Source organism: Esox lucius, chromosome 13, assembly GCF_011004845.1.
Source record: "Esox lucius isolate fEsoLuc1 chromosome 13, fEsoLuc1.pri, whole genome shotgun sequence".
NCBI lineage: Eukaryota > Metazoa > Chordata > Actinopteri > Esociformes > Esocidae > Esox > Esox lucius.
In genome coordinates, this window is record NC_047581.1 from 21,534,357 (window position 1) to 21,561,746 (window position 27,390).

The 27,390-nt window shown below is 40.1% G+C and overlaps 3 protein-coding genes across 5 annotated transcripts; 2 read left to right on the forward strand and 1 right to left on the reverse strand.

The window, feature by feature from the left end:
• Positions 1-611: 611 nt before the first annotated feature.
• rab3c (RAB3C, member RAS oncogene family) lies at positions 612-11,585 on the reverse strand. 2 transcript variants are annotated; one of them, XM_010876452.3, is made up of 5 exons: positions 11,349-11,585; positions 9,580-9,804; positions 6,054-6,172; positions 3,619-3,743; positions 612-3,318 (listed from the first exon to the last, which is right to left on the reverse strand). In XM_010876452.3, the coding sequence occupies exons 1-5, from the start codon at positions 11,364-11,366 to the stop codon at positions 3,128-3,130; spliced, it is 678 nt and encodes a 225-aa protein (XP_010874754.1). In that variant the 5' UTR covers positions 11,367-11,585; the 3' UTR covers positions 612-3,127. The 2 variants fall into 2 exon arrangements, with proteins under 2 accessions (XP_010874754.1, XP_010874755.1); XM_010876453.4 differs by lacking the exon at positions 11,349-11,585 and adding an exon at positions 10,711-10,882.
• A 713-nt stretch (positions 11,586-12,298) lies between these two features.
• On the forward strand, positions 12,299-18,382 carry si:dkey-190g11.3 (uncharacterized protein LOC567059 homolog). Of its 2 annotated transcripts, XM_010876454.3 has the most exons (6): positions 12,303-12,462; positions 13,381-13,605; positions 17,018-17,122; positions 17,418-17,558; positions 17,644-17,694; positions 17,976-18,382. In XM_010876454.3, exons 2-6 carry the CDS (start codon positions 13,435-13,437, stop codon positions 18,138-18,140), a joined length of 633 nt encoding a protein of 210 aa, XP_010874756.1. In that variant the 5' UTR covers positions 12,303-12,462; positions 13,381-13,434; the 3' UTR covers positions 18,141-18,382. The 2 variants fall into 2 exon arrangements, with proteins under 2 accessions (XP_019908010.1, XP_010874756.1); XM_020052451.2 differs by lacking the exon at positions 17,018-17,122 and having other exon boundaries at positions 12,299-12,462.
• Positions 18,383-19,962: 1,580 nt separating this feature from the next.
• Positions 19,963-25,049, forward strand: plk2b (polo-like kinase 2b (Drosophila)). The gene is made up of 13 exons (XM_010876455.3): positions 19,963-20,194; positions 20,335-20,442; positions 20,575-20,691; positions 20,917-21,046; positions 21,231-21,414; positions 21,533-21,731; positions 21,865-22,012; positions 22,414-22,508; positions 22,682-22,895; positions 23,064-23,223; positions 23,425-23,554; positions 23,785-23,895; positions 24,110-25,049. Exons 1-13 carry the CDS (start codon positions 20,000-20,002, stop codon positions 24,299-24,301), a joined length of 1,983 nt encoding a protein of 660 aa, XP_010874757.1. The 5' UTR covers positions 19,963-19,999; the 3' UTR covers positions 24,302-25,049.
• Positions 25,050-27,390: the final 2,341 nt, after the last annotated feature.

The window sequence follows — 27,390 nt, forward strand, 5'->3', positions numbered from 1 at the left end:
AACAACACAATACATTAAATTAATAGAATTTCTTTATTTTCTATCATCTCAAAAACATATTTTGTACATTGATTGCACTTAGTACAAATATCCTGTTCAGCATTAATCCAGAGGTGATGTCAAATTCTTTAAAAGCACTTTGCACATGTTTAGAATTTTTATACATTATGCTAATCTTAAAGGAGACTTTTACTTTTTCAACAGTCTAACACTTACTCATCCTGAAGGATGGCTATGGGCGAGAGAGCCAATGATCCACGCATCAGCTGTCTTTAAACCGCCATTAGAAATGTGCTAAGTTTAGCCACTGCTAGCTAAACAGCAATGGAAGGCATCGTGAGCATGTTTGTTTATTTTTTCATGACTGAATTAACTTTTAAGTTACATTAAACCAAATAGGGTTTAGATTTTTAGCTAACAGTGGTTGAAGATAACTGATGTTTTCAATGGCTGTTTAAAGAAAATGTAAACATGGGTTCTCTTTATCCATAGACTACTTTCAGAGTGAGGAACCAACAAACACCAAGATGAACAGATTTGAACATCTCCTTCAAACCAACATAGTAACTTTTCACATCTCTGTGGAAATCATGAATGTGCATGACGAGGAATTAGATTTGAAAACACTTTAATGGATTTCATTCTCTGCAGAGAAAATGTCTATTGATGTACAGTTAATAATAAAGTGTCACAGACAGACAACATCATGTTTCAGATATTTTCCTTTTTTATGACATTGACTAATATCAGTAGGGTATATGATATGGTATACATCACTTCCCTGACCATCATCCACAACACTGCATTTTGACATATAGTACGAGATAAACGACAATTATCTGGCTGGGAGATTAAGGTACAGTACATTAATATGCATCAGTAGAAAAGGTACACACAATAAGTTATACACACATACATACACACTACCTCATTTACCTCGCTGTGAATAACAGATTAAGCACACACAGACAAACACCCACACAATATTTAGTGTTTGTGTGATGATGCTTCCAGTGCAAAACACAAACATTAAACCATTCACCCAACCGCAGATATACTGTACTAGGAGGACTATATACAGGAAATAATTAATAAAATATTGCACATGTTGGCCCATTGCATCCCACAGCCAAAGCTATGAGGATGCACTTAATTCTATAACATAGATAATACACCCTTAGATATATAAATATAGATAATGTAATGTTTTCATGCAACCTTTCTTTTTTAACCTTCATTTTTCTAGGCAAAACACTATACAATGCAAAACAAACTACAGCCATTTTTTTTGGCACAATTACTGTAAATGTATGTACTTATACTGCTTCTATGATTTGTGATATTTCAAGCTAATCCATGTTACTATTAACCTAATATATGGTAGATTTGTTTACTGTGAGGTGAATGTTCCTCGTAAAGGACAATTTGCTTCACCCAAGCATTGGCAGAGACAGTAACAAAATTATCCTATACTAAGGTTGATCAGAGATGAGGAAAAAATGCACTTTCTAAGAAATGGTAGCTCATACAGCAAATGTATGGAATACGAACATGTGGACTCATTCAACGTGAAACCCTTTTTCAGGGAATATTGCTGTTTATCCAGTCCGACAGACAGTCACGGCTTTCATATCCGTCTAACAACATCATATCTTGGCATTACAATGTTTGTTGTATTAGGACATGAGAAAGGGGTTGGTTTATACTCTGGGTAAACCTAACTGTAAGGGTCTGGGTAGAACAACACATTTTATTGGCTATTCCACAGAACACTTGTCATATTCTTAATAAGGCTGGGGAAAGAGGATATGTAGACACTCATCAGATCACACATCAGGACTACTACTTCAAATACACGTACGGTCACAAAGAGAAAACGGATCCATGGAATATTCATGAACTAAAAGTGGCAGGTATGCACAAAGGAGAAGCGGCCGTGTTGGAAATACTAAAAGGCCACATTTATTTTCTGATCCCAGGTAAAGTAATCACACTGCCACACTCATTCTGATTCTCTCTTCCCAAAACTCACACTCACCCATACATACACACACTTCCAACAGAAATCAATGATCACCTAACAGTTCAACATTTCACTGAATAATATTTGATTAATATATGCAACAGAAGTTAATATGTGACACTAACAAACATACAAACCACAAACAAACAAATACATCAATACCTAGATTAATCAAAATAAAAAAACACTGATTTTTAATTCATACCCTGGCATTTATTGTAAGAGTAGGGGTGTCCTAGTTACAATGAAATATATACTATACTAAAGTAGTATAGGCACTCAAATGTATGCAGTCACTAATATAAGTCAATCTGGAGAAGAGTGTCAGCTGAATTACCAAATATTTAAAACGTGCCTTATTTTGTTAATTGGAATATTTCCAAAAATGTATAAAAAGCTGAGGGGCTCAAAAAAATCTCATGTGGGCCAGCTTTGGCCCATGATCCACCTGTTGTCAATCTGTGGTTTAAAAACATACTTTTAAAGAAAGATAAAAAACACTAATGCTTGTGGTGTTGTATCAGCAGCCATCCTGTAATAGGTCTGCCCAGACACACTCATCAGACATCTTCAGACCTTCATTGTTTGTACAAAATGAAAGGTGTTAGGATCTGTACTTCAACAGAGCTACGGAGAGAGACAGACATTGACTGCTCGCCAGGTCACAGATATGTGCACCTGCCAACCCCATTGTTGCCAAACCCAGCCAAGCCACATTTGGCAAGAAACTTCCATAAGGAGTTGGCAAGAGAGCACAAATTGCCCCTGATGTACGATAACTAAAGCTATCAGATGGCACACCAGGAGAACAGAAGATAGAGGTGTACAACTCCAGTCTTGCTGGTTTTCCTTTCATCTGGGCACATAACTGATCAACTACTGTCACTGATTGGCCACAGTGTGCACCGAAAAAACCATCCCAAGTCAATGGCTGATTAAAAGGCAAAAAGGAAAACCAGCCTAAACAGCAGACACCCTTTACAGCTGTGGACCAAATGGTGCCCTTTTCCCTACACTGAAGTGCAGGAAACTAGGTGCCATTCAGGATGCAGAATATATCTAAGCGACTGGGTATCTTGGCAACAAAGAGAGCAGGAGGAGCCACTAACAGTTACAGGCGGGCTGCTGGAGGGGAGGGGCGCTGTCTGTCAGTTTGGTGCTGGGCGTTGCTGTGGTAACGGCCGGGTCAGTGTCCAAGCTCTCAGACATCCTGTCGCAAATGATGTCAACAAGGCACTCAAAGGTCTGTTTGACATTGATGTTGTCTTTGGCACTCGTCTCAAAGAACTCAAAACCTGAGAGAAGAGAAACAATAGGATTGTAGATTAAATACCTGACATAATGCAATTAAACGTTTAAGAATGTCTGAGCGGAAACGTACACCTGCCAGATCCTGTATGATATTTCAATGTTAAGTCAACTCTCCAAGCCAAACTAGACCCTAGTGACATGAATCAGTGTGAGCCAATGCATTACAGGGCTGACTGTGGCGCTACACAGGACATTTTGCCTGCCTTTTGCTGTTATTCATTGATTTGCCTGGTAAAATAAAAAGTCAATGAAGTGTATTTGGTCCAACGATGACTGCAGCTCACCCAGTTGTTCAGCCAGCTGTCTCCCACTATCTGCAGCAACCACCCTCTCCTCCTCCATATCACACTTATTACCAGCCAGCACCACCTGTGCGTTGTCCCACGAATACGTCTTGATCTGGGTGGACCTGAGCACACACATTCACACAGACAAACAGAGGAAAAGAAAGTGAAACTCCAGAGTGCGGGATCTGTCAACAAAAGACCTCAACATTAATGAATATGTATTGTATAGGTCAGTGTTTTGTTGGTTCGCTGGAACTAAGCCAACCCTGTGACGAACACAGGATCATGAGGTTGAAGAATACACCTCCGTCCTGCTTCTGTGGAGAGACTAGCTGACGCAGGGAACAAAAATGGGCCAAAACATCCCCAAAATACAATCCGGGTTTAAAAAGGACTGGAGGCTGAGATACGAATGTAGGGCTGTCATTTAAAAATATAGACTTGGTGGGAAACATTTCAGGAACACATTTCCCCTGTGGCCAACACAGAAAGTAGGGCAGCACATCAGCTGAACACAGCATGGAAGACCATGATGTCAGCACTAGTCCAGACTGGTCATAACAGTTCACATGGACTGTAGTTCTATTCACATCTGACTGTTGACTAATATTATCACTCTTGGTGATGACTTAAACCCACCAGTGCCAATCCACTATTTTGACCAGAAACACTGGCTTGCACTAACCCATTGTGGTTAATATCATTCTTCATTAATAGGTCATCATGTTAATTAAGTTTTACACACACTGTTCGTGTGTTTTCCTATTAGCCAACGTTAATATTATACATTTTTCGTCTCAGGGTTGGTTTATATTTTTTTGGTGGATTTGCAGCTGCAGATTGCAGTTTAATCTACCTGTAGTCTTGCCTGTATTTAGGGTTGTATTTAGGGTTGTGTTTAGGGTTGCATGTAGGGTTGCGTTTAGGGTTGTGTTTAGGGTTGTATTTAGGGTTGTGTTTAGGGTTGCATTTAGGGTTGTGTTTAGGGTTGTATTTAGGGTTGTGTTTAGGGTTGTATTTAGGGTTGTGTTTAGGGTTGTGTTTAGGGTTGTATTTAGGGTTGTGTTTAGGGTTGTGTTTAGGGTTGTATTTAGGGTTGTGTTTAGGGTTGTGTTTAGGGTTGTGTTTAGGGTTGTATTTAGGGTTGTGTTTAGGGTTGTGTTTAGGGTTGTGTTTAGGGTTGTGTTTAGTTGCTGACAGGGTTGCAAAAAATACACTTTTTCACAAGCTTCCCTGGTTTTCAATTAATTAATTTGAGAAACTAATTACCAATAATTGTTTATCTTCTACATTTATCACAAGTTCTGTGTTTCTATGAGAGGAGGAGAGGGGCAGCAGCATCTTTGTTTCTGTGATAAGCCCAGCGACCTGCCTTCAATGTCAGGAGACAACCGCGTCACACACAGGAAATGACTATGTGTCAGGACAGAAGCTCACTCACACAAGCTTACTGTACATAGAAAGAGCTGGTGCCATGGAAACAGGGATTTAGTTAACCAAGTTTCAAGTACCAAGTATCATCTGAATTGAGCAGTTCAATATTTGACAGTGTATTTGAACACATAGCAGCAGTGAATCTATAGTTTAATGTCAATTTGTTCCAATGTCTCATAAACAGCCTGTTAAATGTGTCTGTTCCTTTTTAACAGTTAGTCATCCTAGATTACATCGATGGGCTGCCATGGTGAACCAGACCCCTATTAGAGATCCATTTTTAACATTGGCTCGTGTAAGCCTTTCCAACAAACCAAAGCTACTCACTGATTTTCCTACTGTAGCTAGCTACAATCAGACAGAGAAGACTTCAGATGCAGTGACAACAATCCAAACTGTTGACTACAGGTACAGGATAAGTACAGGGTACTGGAGATACTCAGTATTCAGATAGAAGGTTGTGTGGTCAGCGAGTCATGACTTTGGCTCACCAGGGATCTGAACACAACAATGGGCCATTGGCTTTCGGCCAACACGCCCTTTAATCAATACGTTTGGAAAGGGAGATACTGACAGGAAGAAAGGTCAGCTATTTGGGTATTTCTCTTCACAGGGAGAAATCTTATACCTAGTGCATCCTGTCTCAGTACAACCCGACAAAAACAAGCGTCTTCTGATGTCCACAAAGATACAGCCTAAGAAGGTAGTTAAGATATACAGTAAGACTCCAAGATGAACAACCGTGCCGCACATTTGGCTACATGCTCCCGATAAACATATCTGAAAGCTTCAATCCCTACAACAGTGCTGAAAACACCCCACGGCATCTGACCATCCTTCTTTTCCCGCCTGTATTTAATGTTACTTAAGGAACTGACACCACAGTGCAGTCTTATTAACTCTCTGATAAGATCTGTAAAACTGACCTATATCACTTTTCAGTGATGAACGGCAGCTTTTCGACACAAATGTCCCACTTGCACCCCAGTACAACTCACCAGTCCTGCACACAGTGGAAGGACTCCTCGTTTGTGATGTCATACATGAGGATGAAGCCCATGGCACCGCGGTAGTATGCGGTTGTGATGGTCCGGTACCGCTCCTGTCCTGCCGTGTCCTGGGGAGAAATATAGAAAATTGTTATTGCTGGTCACAAATACATGCACAAACACACACGCAGGTGTGCGCACACATACACGTCACACACACGACGCATAGTTTGGCTAACTGTTATTATCACGTATGCTGTATCGCTGATTAGTTTAACTGTTTTTATCACGTATGCTGTATCGCTAGTTTGTATCAGTTGCACTGTTTTGGATTGGCCCTGCACAAAGGGAGAGAGCGTAAGACTTGTAAGATTGTTTGGGAGATTTCATTTATTGCTACAAAAACTTATGCAAGATACATGATAATACCAGACAGAAAATATAGCCTAGTATACACAGTAATACCAGCTAGACAAACTAGTCTGTGATGTAGTATATATGATAATACCAGCTAGACAAACTAGTCTGTGATGTAGTACACATGATAATACTAGCAGGCCATTCATTCAAACCATTGATCTCATATACTGCAGCTAATCATTGAAATATATAGATATATTTCTGTTACATGTAACTGTTGTGGCTGAGGGCTTGTGCTACGCTGTCTCTATGTACTGTAGGCTTAAAGAAAGTATGGATAGTATATCAGTCATGTAGAAGACGAGCTATTTCATCAAAAGTAATATGGCAAATAACAATGAAACTGATTTCCTACTCATGTTAGATGTAGGCGGTTGGCTGGTATTACTGTAACTCCATCTGTCCTTGCTATCTGTCATCTGGTTTTAGAAGGGGACTGTGATCCATCACTGTTGCTGTGGCCAAACAGTGCTGGGTTACATCAGCCACAGAGGCCTGCTCTTCATTGCTCTGTGAATAAGGCTGTGACTGTGTCTGTATGGTAGCTAGAGGACATATCTGACCTTCAAAAGCACATACAGTTCAAATTCTAACTGCCTCCCTCTCCCCGATTGAGCGGCAAGGCTGAGCAATAGAAACCTTCTGTAATATACACAACCACATGGACAAATGCACACCAGCGTAATGCAAATTATTTAGGTGGGGGGGTGTCTAATTTCTATCTTGTATGTGTTCTAATTGTTGAAATACAGGACTCAGCTGTGAAAGATATATTGGTCACAGTTGATTTCTCCATATAAATAAAGGTTACATTTTAAATTTTAAATCCTAAATACTGATTGGCTGATAGCTGTGGTATATGAGACTGTATACCCCAGCTATGACATTAAATCCCTTTTTACTGCTCTATTTGCGCTGTTAAATGGTTTATAACAACAATTAGGCACCATGGTGGTTTTTGGTATATCGCCAATATACCACAGCAAAGTGCCGTGTCCAGGCCTGAGAACAGCTCTTAGTCATGGTATATCGGCCATATACCCCTCCCCCTTGTGACTAACTGCCTAAAAATAATATCCCAATGTACCTGCATTGATGACTCCCTGACCACTAGTGTTTTCGTTTGTTTTATTTATTTTTACTATACCATAAAACATGCAAATTAGGCCTATAGCATTACAGAATACTATAATTTGTTTAAGGAAACTAAGGCATTTCTGCTAATGGTTCTCTTCTTTTACAGACTGTGGTATTATTTTACATTAGACATTAATCTAATGCTTAGAGTGCTGATGTTTGTCTTGGCTGAATACTGACATACTGTATCCATCCACACATTTAAACAATTATCCTATTGATTCAGAGCCAAGAGTTTGACATGACCTTTTTAATCTCAGGAGTATTTCAGTGGGCAGCTATGCTTGTTCTTAGCTAAAAGACACAGCAAGACAGAAACATCCTGCTGAGTCAGCTGAACATGAGTTTCATTAGAAACAAGTTATGTATCGCTATGTATTGCTATGGCCCCATGCTGCATATTACAGTGTAAATAAACCCAAGACATTTCCATAATCTTTAGGAGTCATTGCAGAATTGCAGTGGGGTATCTGCCAATTAAGCTACTGATTGGCTAGTAAGGAATAGTACAGTGATTAAGATGAGAAATAAAATTACAACCAGAAAAACCTAACTTACAAATGACTAACAAAAAAGAGTTAGTCTAATGTAATTAATGTATTTACACACAGAATTACATCAGATGTAACAATTAAATTGCCACTAAAAAAACAGCTATAAAACTGAATACTGTTTCTGTCAGTCCTGCCTGTTAGAGCCCACTCGCCTTTGCATTAGCTTTATTAGTTGCTAATTACAGTGTTACGTTCCATGCTACTTTTCCAGTTAAAGTGCTTGCTGTGTCCCATGCACATCAGTTAATTGTATGAATACTGTCTGAAAGCAATGATTTGGTCATACAGGCATTACATTTCATATGAAACAATATTTCCTCGTCTGGGAAAAGCGACAGCAATGGAACGGACAAAACTATTTGAACCAGCACAGTTGTATGTTTGTTAAGAACTGCATGTATGTCTTCTTCAAATATTACTTAGGAGAAATTGTGGGAATTAATGCCTGGCCATCCTTAAGATATCTAATCACAACCTGTCACAGTCCTTGACAGTTGTTGATGGAGAGAGGGGGCAGAGAGAAAGGATGCTGGCTATGGATTAATAGCGTAATGTGGTTTCAGACTGAGTAATTTGGTCAAAACAAAGAAAGATTGGATAGGGTAGTTTCCTTGTTCAGTAATTGTTAATGTTGAATTGGACCTTTTTTGCACCACTGTTGGGTTGGGCCATCCAAACATTTTTGGGAGGCTTGAACACAAATTACATGAGAAGACACTGATTTCTACAATAGATAAAAGCTCCCTAACCCCTTGTGAATTATTCGAGAACATGATTGTACTGATAAAATGGAAGAGATTGACTGCCTGGGCTGATCCAAAGCCCCTGTGAGAGTAGAATGAAAAATGATTCATGGTATTTTATGTATTTATTCCTATAATGCAGGTGTTTCCAACATTTCAAGCATGACAGCTACAACAGGCTAATAAACATTTCCAATATAAGTAAATATTGTAACTATTGTCGGTCTTATTTTTCTTGGTTTAGGATTTTTTTAGGATCTCTTATTCTCAAAATTAAAAGTAAAGAGAAACACCAAAATGAAATGTTCTCTGTCCATGTCAATTGTTAAATGACATCAGAAGACATGTCTGGAAGAAAATTATGAAATTGGGATTTTTTTAAAAATCCCACTATTAACTGCACTTCTAGTGATAGAGAGATGTGCAGGCCAAGTGATGGCGCTTTAGTACTTCAGGAAAATTAGCTGTGGTTGTTGTGTCTGATACTTAAGAATTGTTTATGAATTTGCAGTAATGTGTGAAGATTTGATAGATAATCAAAATTGTTAACAATTTTTCTGGTGATTGTCAACTTGTTTTGATTGTAGACATTTTACATCAGGAGTCATCTAATGTAAATAACACTGCCATTTTAAGCTTAATACTACAAATTAGTGATCTTAAACCTAGCAAAATATTTACCCAGATCTGCAGTTTGATCCTCTTGTCATTCTTGTAAACGGTCTTGACTTTGAAATCGATGCCCACCGTGCTAACGAAGGCTGAGGTGAAAGCATCATCAGCGTAGCGGAACAGGAAGGAGGTTTTACCTACGCTGCTGTTGCCAATGATCAGCAGTTTAAACATGTAGTCAAAGTTCTGGTCTCCCCCCTCCTTCCCTTGAATGGTCCCCTGAGTGGCAGCCATCTGGAAAGACCAAGACGTCGTGACAAACATGAAATCAACTGTTTGGATTTAGAAGTACAACTTTATGGTTTAGATATGTTGCACAGAGCAAGGATGTCACAGATGTGTAAAAGAAGAAGACATCATCTAACACACACCCAGCAGACTGTGTTTGACAGCAAAGGGCTGGTGTGGGAAAAACCTAAAGAGCACTACGCGACCGGAGGATCTGAAGCGCCCACGTGTATTCTAGACCCTTACATCAATGTGCCCACGACTGAACATCAGTCAGGTCCTCCAAAAGCAATACATACTCAGTACATTATAGAATGATTTTGATCAGCATGATATTCTCAATTAGGCTTGGATTAATCATTAGCTTATCACAATCTAACAATATTGACTCTAGAGACTAAATGTGGACAAATGTTTAATCTCATAAAATGTTTCCTTGTTTGTCAGCATTCCAAAATATCACTACTACAGCAGTTCAGTTCCTAGTTGCCAAGGTTTCTTTCTGTTCCTCATCATTCTTCCATGTCAAGCATGTTTCTGTTCTGTAAGTAGAGTGATTTGTTTCTGTTAAACTAATAGCCTAAAACTGCCCAAACATTATACAACGTTTCGTAAACTAAAACGTTAATAACTCAATAAGCGACAGTGTACAATGACACAGCATGTTAGGTGTTTGTATTAATTTAATTTCAGAATTGCAATGTTGACTAGGAAATATCGCCATTTTGATATACTCAGATGTTGGCAAATCCCTGTAAATTGGATAAAACCTTGCAGAATTTTGGAACGTCGGAAAATGTTCTACAGTAGCCTAGCCTAGGTCAATCGAGTTATTTTCGAGATTCTATCAGTCTAGCAAAAAATGGGACTTGCTGTATAAAAAAATATCTGAAGAAATTACAATAAACATACCTGATTCGAAGGCTTCGTGTCAGTGTTTTTTCTAGCCTAGTTTATTTATCAGGCTATGTATGCCGACAAATCAATGATGTGCTGTATGATCCAATACGGCTAGTTTTGAACCGCGAGATTTCAGCACCAAGGAGCTGTCCCTGTCTTCTGAAGCTGATCTGGCACGCGCCCTGTCGACGCCATGCGCGAGCCAGTGTTTGTACGTCGGAGCCATTGGAACGCGATGTCAAAGTTCATAATGTGGGACTTGTAGTCTTTTAAATGCCAAATGATCGCACTCCAGGGGATTGAAATTTTAACCATGTAACTGATTCAGCATGCAACTCAATCACATTGACTATATTACTTTTGATTTGATCTCCAGAATAAATGTATTTTTTAATCAATGTAGGCTATCATTGTGTGACCATTTCCATTCAACTGGACATAATAAAATGTTTGGCCAATATAGAATTTCCTCTGTGGCACATGATTTTAGAAAGAACAATAGCTTATTGCATTTCGGAAATGAAAAGTATTGTTTTAAATGTGCGTTTAGCCTAGCTACATTCATTTACTCCGTACCTAGTTTTGATATGCATTCTGAGTCCTATACCTAATCAATCCCGGGTACTACACAAATGCTAATATGATCTTACCTTTCCGTATAAATCCATATAGGTTGTGCCCTGTATACCACTCAGTCATAAATAAATACAATATATCCGTATGGTGATCTGAGCAAATGTAATAAACACGGTAAGACTCGACAGATATTACAAGCCTTTCGTTTTTAAATTAATTATTTGAGGAGTCAATAATGGCTACTCTTTCTGAGCATCACCGCGATCTGTAGCCTACGGTCCTTCATCCTCCGCCCAGAAATCAATTTCCACCCCAGAGAACAGACGCACGCGGCTTCGGAAAAAACGAACAGGAGGTTCAAGTGTGAAAGTGATATTTAGCAGCGGCGGGCAGAGGGTTAAGCAGCTGGACTGATGAAGACAAAATCCAGGTGCAAAAAGTTGGAAAACTGATAAGATCATGATGGAAAAAGATTGGGTAGGTGGTCTGTTATGTGAAAATACAGCTGTTTTGATGGTGAATGCTTCAAATTGTTTCATGGCCTCAAGTAATTGAACAAGCATCATATATCACAAATAATGGGAATAATTCTAATCCTAAATAGGAACTACATGGACATTGTGGATTGCAATATGTAATTTACCTTTAATTAATGGGGACATTACCTTCTTTCTCCTATCTGCTACTCAGCACCACAAACACATGACAGGTAATTATAACAATTATGCAGGTTTTATTGTTTTAGTTTATTATCTGAAATTGTCATTCAAACCTAAAAGTTGTACTCCTAAGGTGTTGTGCATTTAATAAATGTCAGGAGACTGATAGCTGTAGCAAAATCTTGATTTGATGTTCAGTGAACGATTTTTGGAGGTTTGGATTGTTGTCCTACTGGAAGATCCTAGAAGGACCCGGTTTTAGCATCCTGGCAGAGACAGACAAGTTTTGACTTAACTACATCAGACACAACAAAGGTTACATAATCAGAATGTCATAATAAGAACTGTTGCCAAGTGTAGGATTACTTTAGTAGGTATTGATCGGATTCTAGAGTTGTTGTGCATCTCAGTGCAAGTAAATAGCCAAAAACGTATTTGATTGGATGTTCAAAAATTATTTTCAGCTTATTTCGGTTTTGATTGGTTTCTACTTACCGTCAGAGTTGCTGATATACTGGGGGTGCGTCAGGTAGGTCGCGGTTTTAAAGCCCAGTGTGCGCGTTTAAACATATTGTAGCGTAATTGTGCAACATTTCTCCAAAATATTTTAAAGTTACCACTTGCATGTCGTTCAAAATTACAACATATGTTTTCTCGTCTCCATATTGGTTTACAAATGTTCCATTAAAAGTAGGTTTACAGAATTCAAGTACAATATAACTACCTAGGAAATGTCTGACGAAATTTCTTTCATGATCCACTAAAATAATATTAATGGAAACATTAACATATTGGCACGCTTTTGTTAAATTTGTTCTTTGAAAATATTTTGATTACGGAAGTTTCGAAAACAACACTTCTAGAAAATGCTCTGCAACATAATATTGCTATGGCCCCCTCTGCTGGGGACTTGAGTCATTGCATGTAGTGATGGACATTCGAGGCTTCATTACCGTTCTTCTAGCAGCAGGATATTATGCTAGCAGTGCTAACTCAGATTTTCTTTTTTTAAATCATTGAAATAAATAAGGTAATATAGTTAACAATCTAGTCTGTACATTTCATGTTTAATGTCCTTTCCAATGTTTTTGTTGTCTGTTCTTTTTCACAGACTATGTTGTTAACTATATTGCCTTATACATTTCAATGATGGCTTTTATTGTGATAAAGAAAATCTGAGTGCTGCCAGCGTAATATTCCGCTGCTAAAATAACACTAATGAAGCCTCGAATAGCCATCACCAATTGCATGTCTAAAAACAGAGTTTCTGTATTACATTAAGATTACAAAGGTCATTATTATTATTTTAGAGGATCTTTATTTTCATTGGTTTATAAATACTTTCAATACCAATAATCTTTTTTGTTCAATATATTTCTTTATAATTCTGTCCAAATATAAGATGAATCCCTGTTGACCTCATCTCTGCCTCTCCTTTAACTCACAGTCCCAAAGTGGATGCAAGCCACTGATTTATGTAACCTAATACACACTGTTGAACATGGAGGACTCCACAGAATTCATCCTTCAGAATCAAGGCTCAAGGATGGTTTATGGCAGTAAGGACAACCCCATCGTGACAGCCTCCACTGGGGCTTTGCTCGCTGGCCTCTATGGGATGTGGACTATGTTTGCCCTTCCTGGTTTCAGCAAAGTGCCAAGAAGACTCAAGGTACATCTCATTCACATGAATGTACTCAACTGTACACATGTACTCAATGTCAGCATGATAATTCATTATTATTTATTTTCGGGATCTTACACTCAGACTATGAGAGGAATCAAATCTTTAATATAGGTAAAATCAAGAAAGACATATTTTTAAAAAGAAAAACATATTTTTAAAGTGTGATTATTGGCACCCCTAGAAATTCTTCTGACATTTTTCAAGTGAATGGGTACGTGTCCCCCAGGTTTTGACTGATACTATATATTTTTTATATTATTATTAGAAACTCTTAAGTGCTCACCTATGACTTTCTGTTTTACTGGGGAATAAATATTAGGCAATACACATGCCAAACTTCGGTAGTTACAAATGGGTACAGATGCTTCTGATGCAGAACTTTTATCATTGTTTGAAAGGTTATGAGATGTGGCTATTGACACTTTACTGTAGGGCATTCTGTGTCTGAAAAGGTAATGGTTTCTCTTCCAGGCAGGTTAATTACAATTTCAGTTCAGTTGATTGAATTTCTTATTGCTCTAATTGCGGAGCTGGGTATTTCTAGGTGTTTAGCTACTTTTGCCTATATTAAATTCAAACTTTACACCCATTTGTTTCATTTCATCTGTATATTCTTTGACATTCTCCATGTTAATAAATGACTATGGGAGTTTGGCATGTGTGTCACCTCCTATATACACCGATCAGCCATAACATTATGACCACTGACAGGTGAAGTGAATAACACTGGTAATCTCATTATCATGGCACCTGTGTGTGGGTGGGATATATTAGGCAGCAAGTGAACATTCTGTCCTCAAAGTTGATGTGTTAGAAGCAAGACTAATGGGCAAGTGTAAGGATCTGAGCGACTTTTGACAAGGGCCAAATTGTGATGGCTAGATGACTGGGTCAGAGTATCTCCAAAACGGCAGCCCTTGTAGGGTGTTCTCATACCTATCAAAAGTGGTCCAAGGAAGGAAAAGCAGTGAACTGGCGACAGGGTCATGTGCGGCCAAGGCTCATTGATGCACATGGGGAGCAAAGGTTGGCCCAAGTGGTCTGATCCATCGAGCAGCTTTAGCTCAAATTGCTGGAAAAGTTAATGCTGGTACTGATAGAAAGATGTCAGAACACACAGTGCACCACAGTTTGTTGCATATGGGGCTGCATAGATGCAGAACAGTCAGGTTGGCCATGCTGACCCCTGTCCACTGCCGAAAGCACCTACAATGGGCACGTGAGACCACGGAGCAATGGAAAAAGGTGGCCTTGTCTGATGAATCACGTTTATATCACGTGGATGGCCGGTTGGGTGTGTGACGCTTACCTGGGGAACACTTGGCATCAGGATGCACTATGGGAAGAAGGCAAGACAGCGGAGGCAGTGTGATGCTTTGGGCAATGTTCTGCTGGGAAACCTTGGGTCCTGCCATTCATGCAGATGTTTTTGGACATGTACCCCCTACCTGAGCATTGTTGCAGACCATGTGCACTCTTTCATGGCAACAGTATTACCTGATGGCATTGGCCTCTTTTAGCAGGATAATGTGCCCTGCCACAAAGCAAAAATAGATCAGGAATGGTTTGAGGAACACAAAAACAAGTTCCCCAGATCTCAATCCAATCAAGCATCTGTGGGATGTGCTGGACAAACAAGTCTGATCCCCACCTCGCAACTTACAGGACTTAAAGGATCTGCTAATAAGCTCTTGGTGCCAGATATCACAGCACACCTTCAGAGGTCTAGTGGAGTCCATGCCTCGACGGGTCAGGGCTGTTTTGGGGGCAAGAGGGGGCCCTAACATAATATTAGGCAGGTGGTCATAATGTCATGGCTGATCGGTGTATGTTCCCCAGTGAAACAAATCATGGATGACCACTTAAGAGGTCAACATGACTCAGTTGAACTTATACTTGAAAATAAATTATATAGAGACTTTTCCATCAAGTGAAAAGACGAGAGAATCGTGGAAACCCCTACACTTTTATTGCCAAAGGGGTTTTGATCTAGCCTACATTACCCCAAAAAACATGCTGCCGACTGTATAAATGCGTAGGTTAAGGCTTATCAATATCATTGCCCCATCATTAAGGTACAAGTAGATCTGACTATAATTGCAACTGTGCACTCCATTAAATTAATGTGTTGTTTAGATTCATTCTTATGGCGTGTAAGACAATTTTTTGCCCTATTCTTTCAGTTTCAACCCTGACAGTTTTAAGCGTATTGGGAGCAAATAAAAAATAAATAGAAAGAGAAACATCAATGGCTATTCTTATTTTTCTTTCATTTGAACGTTGATCCTGTGGAATGACGTGGTATTAAAAAGATAGCCTTCACTCTCATCCAGGGATGCTCTTATCGGAATATGGGTTTAATCTACAGCACCGATCACTCTGGGGAACCCTATGAAAGGAGTACGCTGCATCCAATATACAACAGTAAACGTCATACAGTCTACATTATTTATAGACAAAGTAGTCATTAAAGCTCTCTTTAATATACTGCGTGGGCAGTGGCCTGGGAACACAACACATTTATCAAGTATATCTGTTAGAGCAAGAAGCACCGTGCGAATTGCGCGGCAGACCGTGTTTTTGCTTATGTTCTACGCATCACCCACAGCGCACATACAACTAGGCTACCTGCAGCAAAAACAACGTAACGGTATGCATAGTCTGTGGACCTGTAAGCGGACGGCTTTCTATGTGTCGGACTGGCAACATATACCGCTCAAGGAGCTCACAAAGATACGTAATTCCCTCCGCTGAGAATCTATATCTTTCATAAAGATAGGCTACTTATCAGAGAAAGCCAACGGGTTTTGTCGGTCTCTGGATAGTCTTGCTTTCCTAAGAGACCCACTCAGTATCCAAGCACTGATAAGCTCCATGGGATCTTCGAAGAATGGTGACGCCATTTTCAATCGAGAATTGATTGGTCAGTAGGCGGTACTTTTATACGCGTTAATCTTAAATACAAGTTAGCTCGCTAACCCCAAATCCTGCTTCGTAGTATAGGCCTCATACTAATATCCGTGTAGCTTTAAAATGTAAGCTCTTGGGATCAGGCAGATGCACGAGGTTAGTATAAGTATACAACAACAGTTAGAACTCAAGAGATGTTACCCTAGGGGAGAACCAATTAAAATGGTCCATCATTTAATATAGGGAATTTTATAGTCTGCCACATGTGACAGTTCATAGCCTGATTGTCTGCCTGTTTGTGCTGTCATTCCAACTCATTGTCCATGATCATTGTCATATTTGACTTGACAATGGCTGATGTAGTTAGCAAGAGCACAAACAAATCTGAGACCAGGCTACTTGTCCCTATAGTATGGCAAACTAAGTATCTTTCTCTGTTTGAGAAAAACCTTTCACACCAATTGACTGGCATTATAATGACATGCAGGTACCTTTCCTACCCTCGAGTAAAGTTCAGACCATAAACGCCATGAAGCTGCTGGAGGGACGCAGAGGCCAACTGGCTGATGTGGGGTCAGGAGATGGGAGGCTGGTGAGTTGGCTCAGTTTAAATAAACCACTCAGCTATGAACAATGTGGACTGTCCTAAATGGCACCCTATCCCCTGCCGCTATAGTGCACTATTTGAGACAAGGACCCATAGGGTTCTATATTGTGTGCCATTCAGTACAAAAAAGGTCTACCACATACACCATCTATTCTAGCAAGGGGTCCAGTCTGGTCAAGACAAAAGGCAACATAAAACATGAGCTTCATTTAATGATAGTCCCTCTGGCTACAGTCAAGTTTTAGGTAGTTGTATGACTATACTACACATCTTGTCTTAGGTGTTTGCTGCCTCCTCTGCTGGCCTCCAGTGCACTGGATTTGAGATCAACCCTATGTTGCTGGCATATGCCAGGGGGAAGGCTCGCTGGACTAGAGTGCCGTCAAGCCAGGCAAACTTTGTCAATAAGGACTTTTGGAAGGTACATCGTAGCTCTCTAAATTAGCAATATTTAATAATAAAAAAAAAAGCTATTTACTAATTTAGTCGTCTTTTTAATTTTCCAGACTGATTTGTCCAACTACAACAATGTGACAGTATTCCTGGCCCCTGGAGTGGTAAGTGTTCTATCTACACGAAACCTAATTATTTGGTTAAAGTGTTGATCTGATTGGTTGATGATGGGGCGCCAGGTAACAGTCAGAGCATCTGACCAGTAACCAAAAGGTTGCTGGAAGGTCGTTACTTCAAATTCCAGAGTTCCCAAGTTTCTGTCCTTAAGCAAGACATTTCATCCTAGTTCCTCCTGTACTGTAAATTGTTCGGCATGACAGCATCAGGTAAATCACTGAAATGTACATGTAAATAATGACTAAATCAGCCTCTGATTGGTCCTCAGATGGAGGTGCTGGGTGACAAGCTATTGAGGGAGCTTCCTGACGACGCTTGTGTAGTCGCCTGCCGATTCCCCTTCCCTCACTGGCCCCACCAAGCTACTCAGGGTAAAGGCCTGGACCAGGCTTGGGCCTACGACATCAGCGCAGTGCGCTCAGCCCTGGACTAACGGTCAGGCATGACCTTGTCGCATCACTCTGTGACATTATCGCTGACCTGATTCATGCCATGCATAATAGGCCATTAACTCCACTACCCCAAATGCCACCAATGGCCTCTTGAACACATTTTGTTTGTTGAAACATGTGAAAGGTGGGGTGCATGCCAAGCCTCATTGGTGAAATGTAAAGGAAGGGTATGTTAATATGTCTGTACAGGTGCCAAATACTGTATGTTAGGACACATGCATTTGTAAAAAAAAAAACATTTCCGGGGGTTGCCAAGCAAGAGTGCTCAGTTTTAATCTTCCCCATGTAACTTAATATTATTAATATGCAAATTTTTGTCATCATAGTCGATACACGTTTAAGTATTTTATGTTGGGATGGACTCAACAAGTGAAGCAATGTTGGTTTGGTCGGTTTGGTCGCTAGCTAACAGTTCAAGAGACAGTTTCATGGTTAATTAACCCTAATTATGGAAATGTGCAATCTCAGCATTTGTTGTGCATCTGCAGATGTTATCTTTATTTGTCAGTCCTGGAGCCACTCAGTTTGCCATGACAGCTGACTGTTTTTAGATTAGTTGTCTTGCACATAGAGATGGAAAGAGGTCTCATCTGTGTATCCATGCCATAATAATGCTTTCCAGGGTGCCAAACCCAAAACAGTAAAATATGTCTATTTAAATGTAATAACCAGAGTTTTGTCCTATTTTTTTCTTTGGAATATATACAAGGATTTAGCAAAACATCTTTTACAGTATTTTTATGAAAGGGGAAGGTAAGATTGTTTGCTTTATCAGAATGAGCAGCACTATTGACTAAAACATCTAAGAAAAGACTATTAGATAACCTGACAGTGTCTGATACTAATGTTTTACAACCTGTAGGATTGTAAATCCACCACCAGATGGTACTACAGCTTGAAATTATGTTCAGAGTGACTGAAACCCATAATACTCATTTACTCTCACAATTTTTGTGGCTTTTCTCAACCCTATAGTGTGATGTGTAATGCATATGATTTCACAAAACATTTAATGTGTGCATGCTTTACGAATACATTAATTAACAATACTAATTCGCTCGAACTTCAGTTGGTGCCAAGTTTGGACGTAATTCATACGTCAAAGAAAGTTGGCGTATATACGTAATATATATATATATATATATATATATATATATATATATATATATATATATATATACACACACACACACACACACACACACACACACACACATATATATATATATATATATATATATATATATATATATATATATATATAAAGCATGCACAAATATATTTGTTCATGCTTTACGTAATATATATATATATAATATAAAACGTATGAATACAAGGATTTAGCAAAACATATATTACAGTATTTATATGAAAGGGGAAGATTGTTGACTTTACCAGAATGGGCAGCACTATTGACTAAAACATCTAAACAAAAAAAGGTACATAAAACACAAACGCGTAATATATATATATATACCAGATGTGTATAATCGTGATATATATATTGGGCTCGCAACCCTATGTATTACGTGTTTGTGTTTTGTGTACCTTTTTTTGGTTGATGATGATATGACTGAACATTAGCCTAATAATGGCGAGCACGAAGGTATAGAAAGTTAGTTAAATGGTTTCAGTTCTATCTAAGCATTCCCTCTCATTTCCTTCCATGAACATTAGTAGGCTGTAACAGTCCTGACGGAATGGAGTTTTACTAGACTGTCGGATTCTCCAGCGTGACGTCAGAGACTCAGTCAGACAAAGGGGCGGGTGCTTCCATATAAACCCAAATAGTCCCTCCTGAAAGGCATTCAGAGAAAGAGCAGTAAGACAACGCATAGTTATGGAATTACTGAGGAATATCGCTCAACAGCCTGCGAATAGCAGCAATAAGACATGCGAGCCCAACCCGCAGCGGTCCTGTGAAATGCAGAGAAAGAAAACGGAGGATCACAGTCATGCACCTGCTGAAATGGCGAGGATTGTAACGGATCCAGCCACCGGGAAATGTTACTGCCGTGGGAAGGTTTTAGGAAAGGTAACTATCAGTGACTCCCAGCAACACGCAAATTAAGACTACATGGTACAATTTTCAACTTTAGGAATAGTCCATTGTTTTCTCCTAAGTACACACAATTAAATTAGATTACTCAATATGATGATTGTTTTATTTTTTAGGGAGGTTTTGCAAAGTGTTACGAGATGACTGACCTGTCCACGAGTAAAGTTTACGCCGCAAAAATAATTCCTCACACGCGCGTCTCCAAACCTCATCAACGGGAAAAGGTAAGAGTTGCGACACTTTTTGAATATATTATTGTACAAATAACCTGAATTCGATGTTTCTATATTGATAATGCTGTTAATAATGAATTGCCTTAATCACTCTGATATTACTTTGAAATCTCCTCTCAATAGATTGACAGGGAAATAGAGCTACACAGAGTTCTCCACCATAAACACATCGTGCACTTTTACCATCATTTCGAGGACAAAGATAACATCTACATTCTCCTGGAATACTGTAGTAGAAGAGTGAGTACTGTCATATGCAAACCCTGGGACTTCGTTACTAAATTAATGAAGAAATAAGTACATAGCTGCATGGCAAACCAAAATCCTCACAGGGCAGGCAGGCATGAGTTGTGAAGGGAAAATAAATCCTCTTGCTGGCTAATGTGAAAGAAATGTTCTTACTTTCCATTGTCAGCTGCCTTGACTAATATAATATTTATTCTCCCCCTTGTTCTCTTTGTGCAGTCTTTGGCACATATCCTGAAGGCACGCAAAGTGCTCATGGAGCCTGAAGTACGATACTACCTCCGCCAGATCGTCTCAGGGCTAAAATACCTGCATGAACAAGAAATCCTGCACAGAGACCTCAAACTGGGTAAGCATCCATACTGTAGCAAGACACAATGGAAACCAGTCCTTCTCGTTCATCCTGATCTGCCAAACATTATATATGCAGAGGGATCCAAACTGGCAACCTTTATCTGTTACGCACTGCAAATCAACCCCTTTGTATTGATCAAGCACAGAGTAGATGTAATATTTTGTCACGTCTCTCCCAGGTAACTTCTTCGTGAGTGAGTCAATGGAGTTAAAGGTCGGAGACTTTGGGCTCGCTGCCAAGCTAGAACCGGCTGGGGACAGGAAGAAGACCATCTGTGGGACCCCCAACTACTTGTCCCCTGAAGTGCTCAACAAGCAGGGCCATGGCTGTGAGTCGGATGTCTGGGCTCTTGGCTGTGTCATGTGAGTGCAACACAATAGTTAGTCCTTTTTTCTTTTTATCAGTAAGAGGGCTCTGTAAAATGCAAGGCGCCTTAATGACAACCTGTCACTAACTCTGTCCCGCTCTTCCGTACTCCAGGTACACCATGCTCCTGGGCAGACCCCCGTTTGAGACCACCAATTTGAAAGAGACGTACAGGTGTATACGGGAGGCACGTTTTTCCCTGCCCTCCACTCTGTCATCCCAGGCCAGACAGCTCATCTCCAGTCTCCTGGCCAAAACCCCCGAGGACAGACCTCTTCTGGACCACATACTGCGCCATGACTTCTTCACACAGGTGAGTCTAGTCTAGAACTAGTCTGCAAACAGGTGTTTTGTTTTGAAATTCAGTTTCCTGCTTATATGATTAGTCATCTGTTATCTTACATTCTCCTAACATGCATTGCTCCGTTCCTCCCTCCTTCCTTCAGGGTTTTATGCCAGAACGTCTTCCTGCTAGTTGTTGTCACTCAGCTCCAGACTTTCACGTCTCCAGCCCTGCCAAGAGCTTCTTCAAAAAGGCTGCGGCCGCCCTCTTTGGCGGGAGGAGAGACAAGGTCAAATACTACGACACTCTGAGTGAGTTTATTAATCATTCACCCCTTAAAACAGCTTCTGACAATTTCTTTCAACTACTACAGCTGTTAGTATTTTTTATCATTTTATAAAATGACAGACAATTAAGTAAATACAAGCTGCTGATTATAGCTGAAACCTCATGAATCCACTGATCTGCAGACTGCAACTCACAAAGTCAGCATAGATTGTGGCCCTCACCTCTCATTTAAAACCAGTTTTTTTGTTAATCACACATGTGATTTAAATGAGAGGTGAGGTCCAGAATCTATGTTGACTGTAGGATCAGTGGATTTATGAGATCCAAACTCTACTTTTTTTTTAGCTATTATTTATTAGCTAATTGCAAATGCAATATAAAATATAAGGAAGGTCCTGACTGTGCTTGTTATTGTCCCTGGTAGATAAACTCACCAAGGAGGAAGAGGATATCTACAAGCTTCGACGTGACCTGAAGAAGACTGTAATCACTCAACAGCAGACAAAGCAGTTGACTGAGGTAAGCAATTCATCTCACCCGATAAATCTCTGTCTGACCATGGTAGTCAAGATAACAGAACAGAGAGAGGAGGAGAGAAGTGAGAAGTAATTACACGAGAGAATAGCGACTCGCGTTGTAAAGAATGTGTAAGGTCATGTTATTAACCCCCGCCTTTTTCCTCTTCACCTCAGGATGGACGAACACCCTCACCGTCTGCAGAGAGGGCTGTCGCCGCGTCAACGGAGGGCCTGCCCTCAACAACCCGAGACACCATTCGTCTTATCGTCAGGGGCAGTCTGGGTAGCTGCAGTAGCAGCAGTGAATGTCTTGAGGACAGCACCACTGGGAGCGTGGCTGAGACAGTTGCCAGCGTTCTCAGAGGATGCCTGGAAAACATGCCCAAAGGTAAGCCTATAACACTTCTGATGACTGCTGTGTTTGTTGACAATAGGGGAAAAAAATATTAGAAAAAAATCTTCCAACAACAATTTTACCGTAATATGATCAAGTAGGACTCCCTATGTTATTGCATATGAGTTTTTTTTTAATCGCAACAATGTCTCCTCTCTCTAGTGGACGACATTCCCAAAGGGACAGGGTGCGGTAACCTACAGTGGGTCACTAAGTGGGTGGACTACTCTAACAAGTACGGCTTTGGCTACCAGCTGTCGGACCACATAGTGGGAGTTCTGTTCAACAACGGGACACACATGAGCCTCCTCGCAGACAAGAAGTACGTATCTCTTTATCACGCCATACTGTACCATCCAGTCACACACTACCTTGGTTGGAGGTTGTACTCAAATTTAGCAGGTGATTTCTGCCCTTTAGATACTGTGTTGAATAAATAAATTGGTTTGGTTTGCATCTTGTTCTTAAGAAGTACAGCAGGTGTTCGTTTTTTAACACTCTCTAATGCTCTGTCTGTCTGTAGGACTGTACACTACTACGCTGAGCTGGGTCAGTGCTCTGTGTTCTACACCTCTGATGTGCCAGAACAATTTGTGGGCCAAGTGACAGTCCTCAAGTACTTCGCCCACTACATGGAAGAAAACCTAATGGATGTAAGTCTTCAAAGTACACCAGCTTCTATGAGCGCTGCCTTCATTCTCTAATCATTTCAAGTCTTGCTGTTTCACCTCCCGTTGTCTTTAATTTGTGCTGCTCTTCTACAGCTGCTTTTACCATCTGCTCCATTTCTCTCCCATTTCCATCTTCCAGTCCAGTAGTCTCCTTTCCTGGCCACCTCTGGTCTGTCTTCTCCTGGTCTAATCATGAACCTGTGTTTGTGTAGGGTGGAGACCTGCTGAGTCAGGCAGACACGCACATGCCCAGGCTCTACCTGCTGCAGTGGCTCAAGTCTGACCGTGCCCTCATGATGCTCTTCAACGACGGCACCTTTCAGGTAAACCCACTAACGTCATCACGCTCCCAGCCAGAATAGACATGACTCACAGTCGAGGAGCCCACAACACAATGTAGCCAGCAATGAAAACTGTCTGCTTGTAATAAACCGGGCTTGTGTTTCCCAAAGGAGTCACAAATGTAATGTTGACATTAAGCTGTTGTTATCCCGTCCATACTTCATTAAACCAAGTCCGTCCATATCTTCACAACAGGTCAACTTCTACCATGACCACACCAAGATCATCCTGTGCACCCAGAAGGAAGAGTACATGCTCACCTACATCAACGAGGAGCGTGTGTCCTCCACCTTCAGACTGAGCTCCCTGCTCAGCGCCGGCTGTCCCGCAGACCTGCGCCAACGCATGGAGTATTCCCTCAACATGCTACTGCAACGCTGCAACTGAACCAAGGCAGAGGCTGTTTATGTGGACAAACATTAACTACACTACTGCGGCGCTGCGACTGAACCAGGATTCCGCGCCCGACGGGGGGACTGTGTATGGTGTTAGATGGTCCGGTGTGGAGCTTTGTGGATCTGTCTGCAGAGGGGCAGCTGAATCTGGAAGGAGAGACTCTGAAAAGGACAGTGGAGAGAGATCGAGAAAGAATGTCAGGAGCACAACAATGGCTAGAGGGCTGATTTGTATGTAATAAGGATTCTGGATAATATTGTTATGATGGGGGAATGGAGGTACGATTGTGAAACCCATCTGACACTGGAGGAAGAGGGAAGTGTGAGAGTGAAAAGAACTTGAAGACTGGGCTGGCACCAGATGAGAGGAATTTGTTGTTGTCATTCTTGTGTCATTTCTAATACTATAGAATCCCATGAGGCATGATTGATGGACTGGATGGAAGGGAACTGGATTAGAGGACTTTAATATACACTGCACTTCTGCAGAGCCTGGGGAGTGAGGGAAGATTGTGTGGGAGTGTTTGTGTGTGGAGAAACACTAACCAAGTTCAAACTGTGATTTATTCTCTGTGAGAACAGAGGAGCATGGCAGCCTAAGGCTGTGTTAGGCAGGGAAGGAGGGGGAAATGACATTGATTATCCAAGAGCCATTACAATGTTAGACATCGGGAAAAATAACTTATTGTGTACAATTGCTGTATTTATTTATTTAATTAATAAACATGGTTTTCTTAAAATGTTTCCTGTGATATTACTGACTAAGTATTTATTTATTTGTATGTACAGAATCTGTGTGTGTATTCCGTACAGTCCCCTACTTGATTGGTGATTAGAAGTGTTTTGGCTCTGTACAATGGATTTGAAATACAACATTTCCTAGTCTAGACTGGCATCTTAAATTTGAGGGAATTTACCTCCGTAAACTGTGAACCATGTAGGAATTACAGCTCTTTATACATAATCCCCCCATTTCAGGGGACCTAAAGTTATAGGACAAATTAAAATAATCTTAAATAAATTAATACTTGCTTCCAAATTCTTTGCATTTTGATGACTTCCTGAAGTCTTTGATGCATATTCATCACCAGGTTCTAAGTATCTTCCCTGGTGAGGCTCTGCCCAACTTGTACCGTTGGCTTCAGTCTTGTCTTAAGATATTGAAATGTGTGCTCAATTGAACTTAGGTTGGGTGATTGACTTTGCCAGTCGAGAACAATCAACATTTTTTGGTCTTGAAATGCTTACTTGACAGTATGTTTGTACTAATGTTCCTGCTCCAAGGTGAAGTGCTGTCCAGTGAGATTTAAGGCATTTGTTTGTATCTGAGCAGGGAAGATGTTTCTGTGAACTTTAACATTTATCAAACCTCTGCCATCAGCAGTTTAATCATCAATGAAGACAAGTGAGACAGTTCCAGTGGCTGCCCTGCATGCACAGAACGTAGCCCCTTAATAAATAAGTTGGTGCTCCAGTTCTTTTTTCCCTCACCTTTTCTGGCCATCACTCTGTTATATTTAGATATTTGTCTTATCTGTCAAAAAAACATTTTGTTTAGAACTCCACACGCTCTTTTTTGATCTTCTCAAGGCCATTTTGTTTTTGAAGGTAACAAGTGCTTTTGCACCTTGCGGTCAAGCCTCTGTAGTTAGGCTGTTGAAGTCTTCTCGAGTAGCTGACACATCCACACCTACTTCCTGGAGGGGGTTTCTGATCTGTTGGACAGGTAGTGAGAATTCTTCTTTATGATGAGCATTCTTTGTTCAGTCACTGTAGAAGTTTTCCTTGGTCTAGGAATTCATTTGCCGTAGCTGTGCTACTTAGTGCTTTCTTCTTTTTCATGTATGTATTTAAACCTTAAACAAAACATTTTAGAATGACCATTGTGAAAGGCAGTTACCTAACATGAATAGATATTGTGTATTAAATGTACTGGAAAATATAACATATTTTATGAAAAAGTGGCTGTAAGGTTTTATGCGTTGAACTTAATACATGATTTGAAATGTGCATCAAAATTTCGGACAACTTTCTTACTCTGTTTGGGGTTTTGTACTGAAAGAAGTGTATGTACCACCAAAGTTATATAAAGACATTCTATCAAGCCTGAGGCAAACCGGACACAGTTTCCAGCTCGCTCACATCTCAGGAAAAAGAGGGAGTTTTGAGTGATGTAAGGGAGGGTCTGTTAAGCACTTGGTTTCAATCAAGAAAGCGTGATGATGATTCAGATTACAGCACTGCATGGTCACATTGCCATTGCAGCTGAAAAAGAACAATAGGTTCTTCTAGGTTAGACGGTGGATAAAAGTAATGCTTGAGAATATATACTGTCAGATTGTCCATTCTTTTGTGGTCTCAACTGACTGCTGTTTAAACAAAAACGTGTCCTTCTTAGAAGGCCAACTGTTTACATTGTAAAACTATGGCAAAGTTGTTTTTACATCTGTGCTTGATGTTCTTGTTTGACTCTTTCCTTTTAGCTTGCTTAACTCTGTATCCATGGAAACTGGTATAGTTCAATGAATAGAGGTACCACAGAACTAGAATTCTATTTTTATGGAAAGGAACTGAGTTGTCGGAAATAGAGGCAGTCTTACTGATATAATTGTCCTTGACGTGGTTATCCTCGTCAGCCTGCCTCTGACCTCAGCTCTCTCTTTCACTTATTTTCATTCTGTTATGCTTGACCTGTGATTGTCCCCAACTCACAACACTAACAAGATCATTCACAGATGCCTTACATAGCATAATTGATGATAATAAAAACAGTTAAATTAGCTTAACTGTCATTGAGTTTTAACATTGAGTTTGAGGACATTTAAGAGCACTATATTCCCTTTCTGAAAGATATTTTGTCTGTTGATTAGAACCAAATCTGTCATTAACTGCAGTTTCATGTACACCTCATTTAATTGTACATAATTCAACATTGATAGCTATGAAAACACATTTGCGGTTTAAGGCATATGTAAAGCGAGATGTTTCACGTGTATCATCTTGGATGTCCATTGTAAAGGTTAATTATACATGCTCGTCATGCATAAACTTGAACACACAATGGGACATAGCAGTAACTGG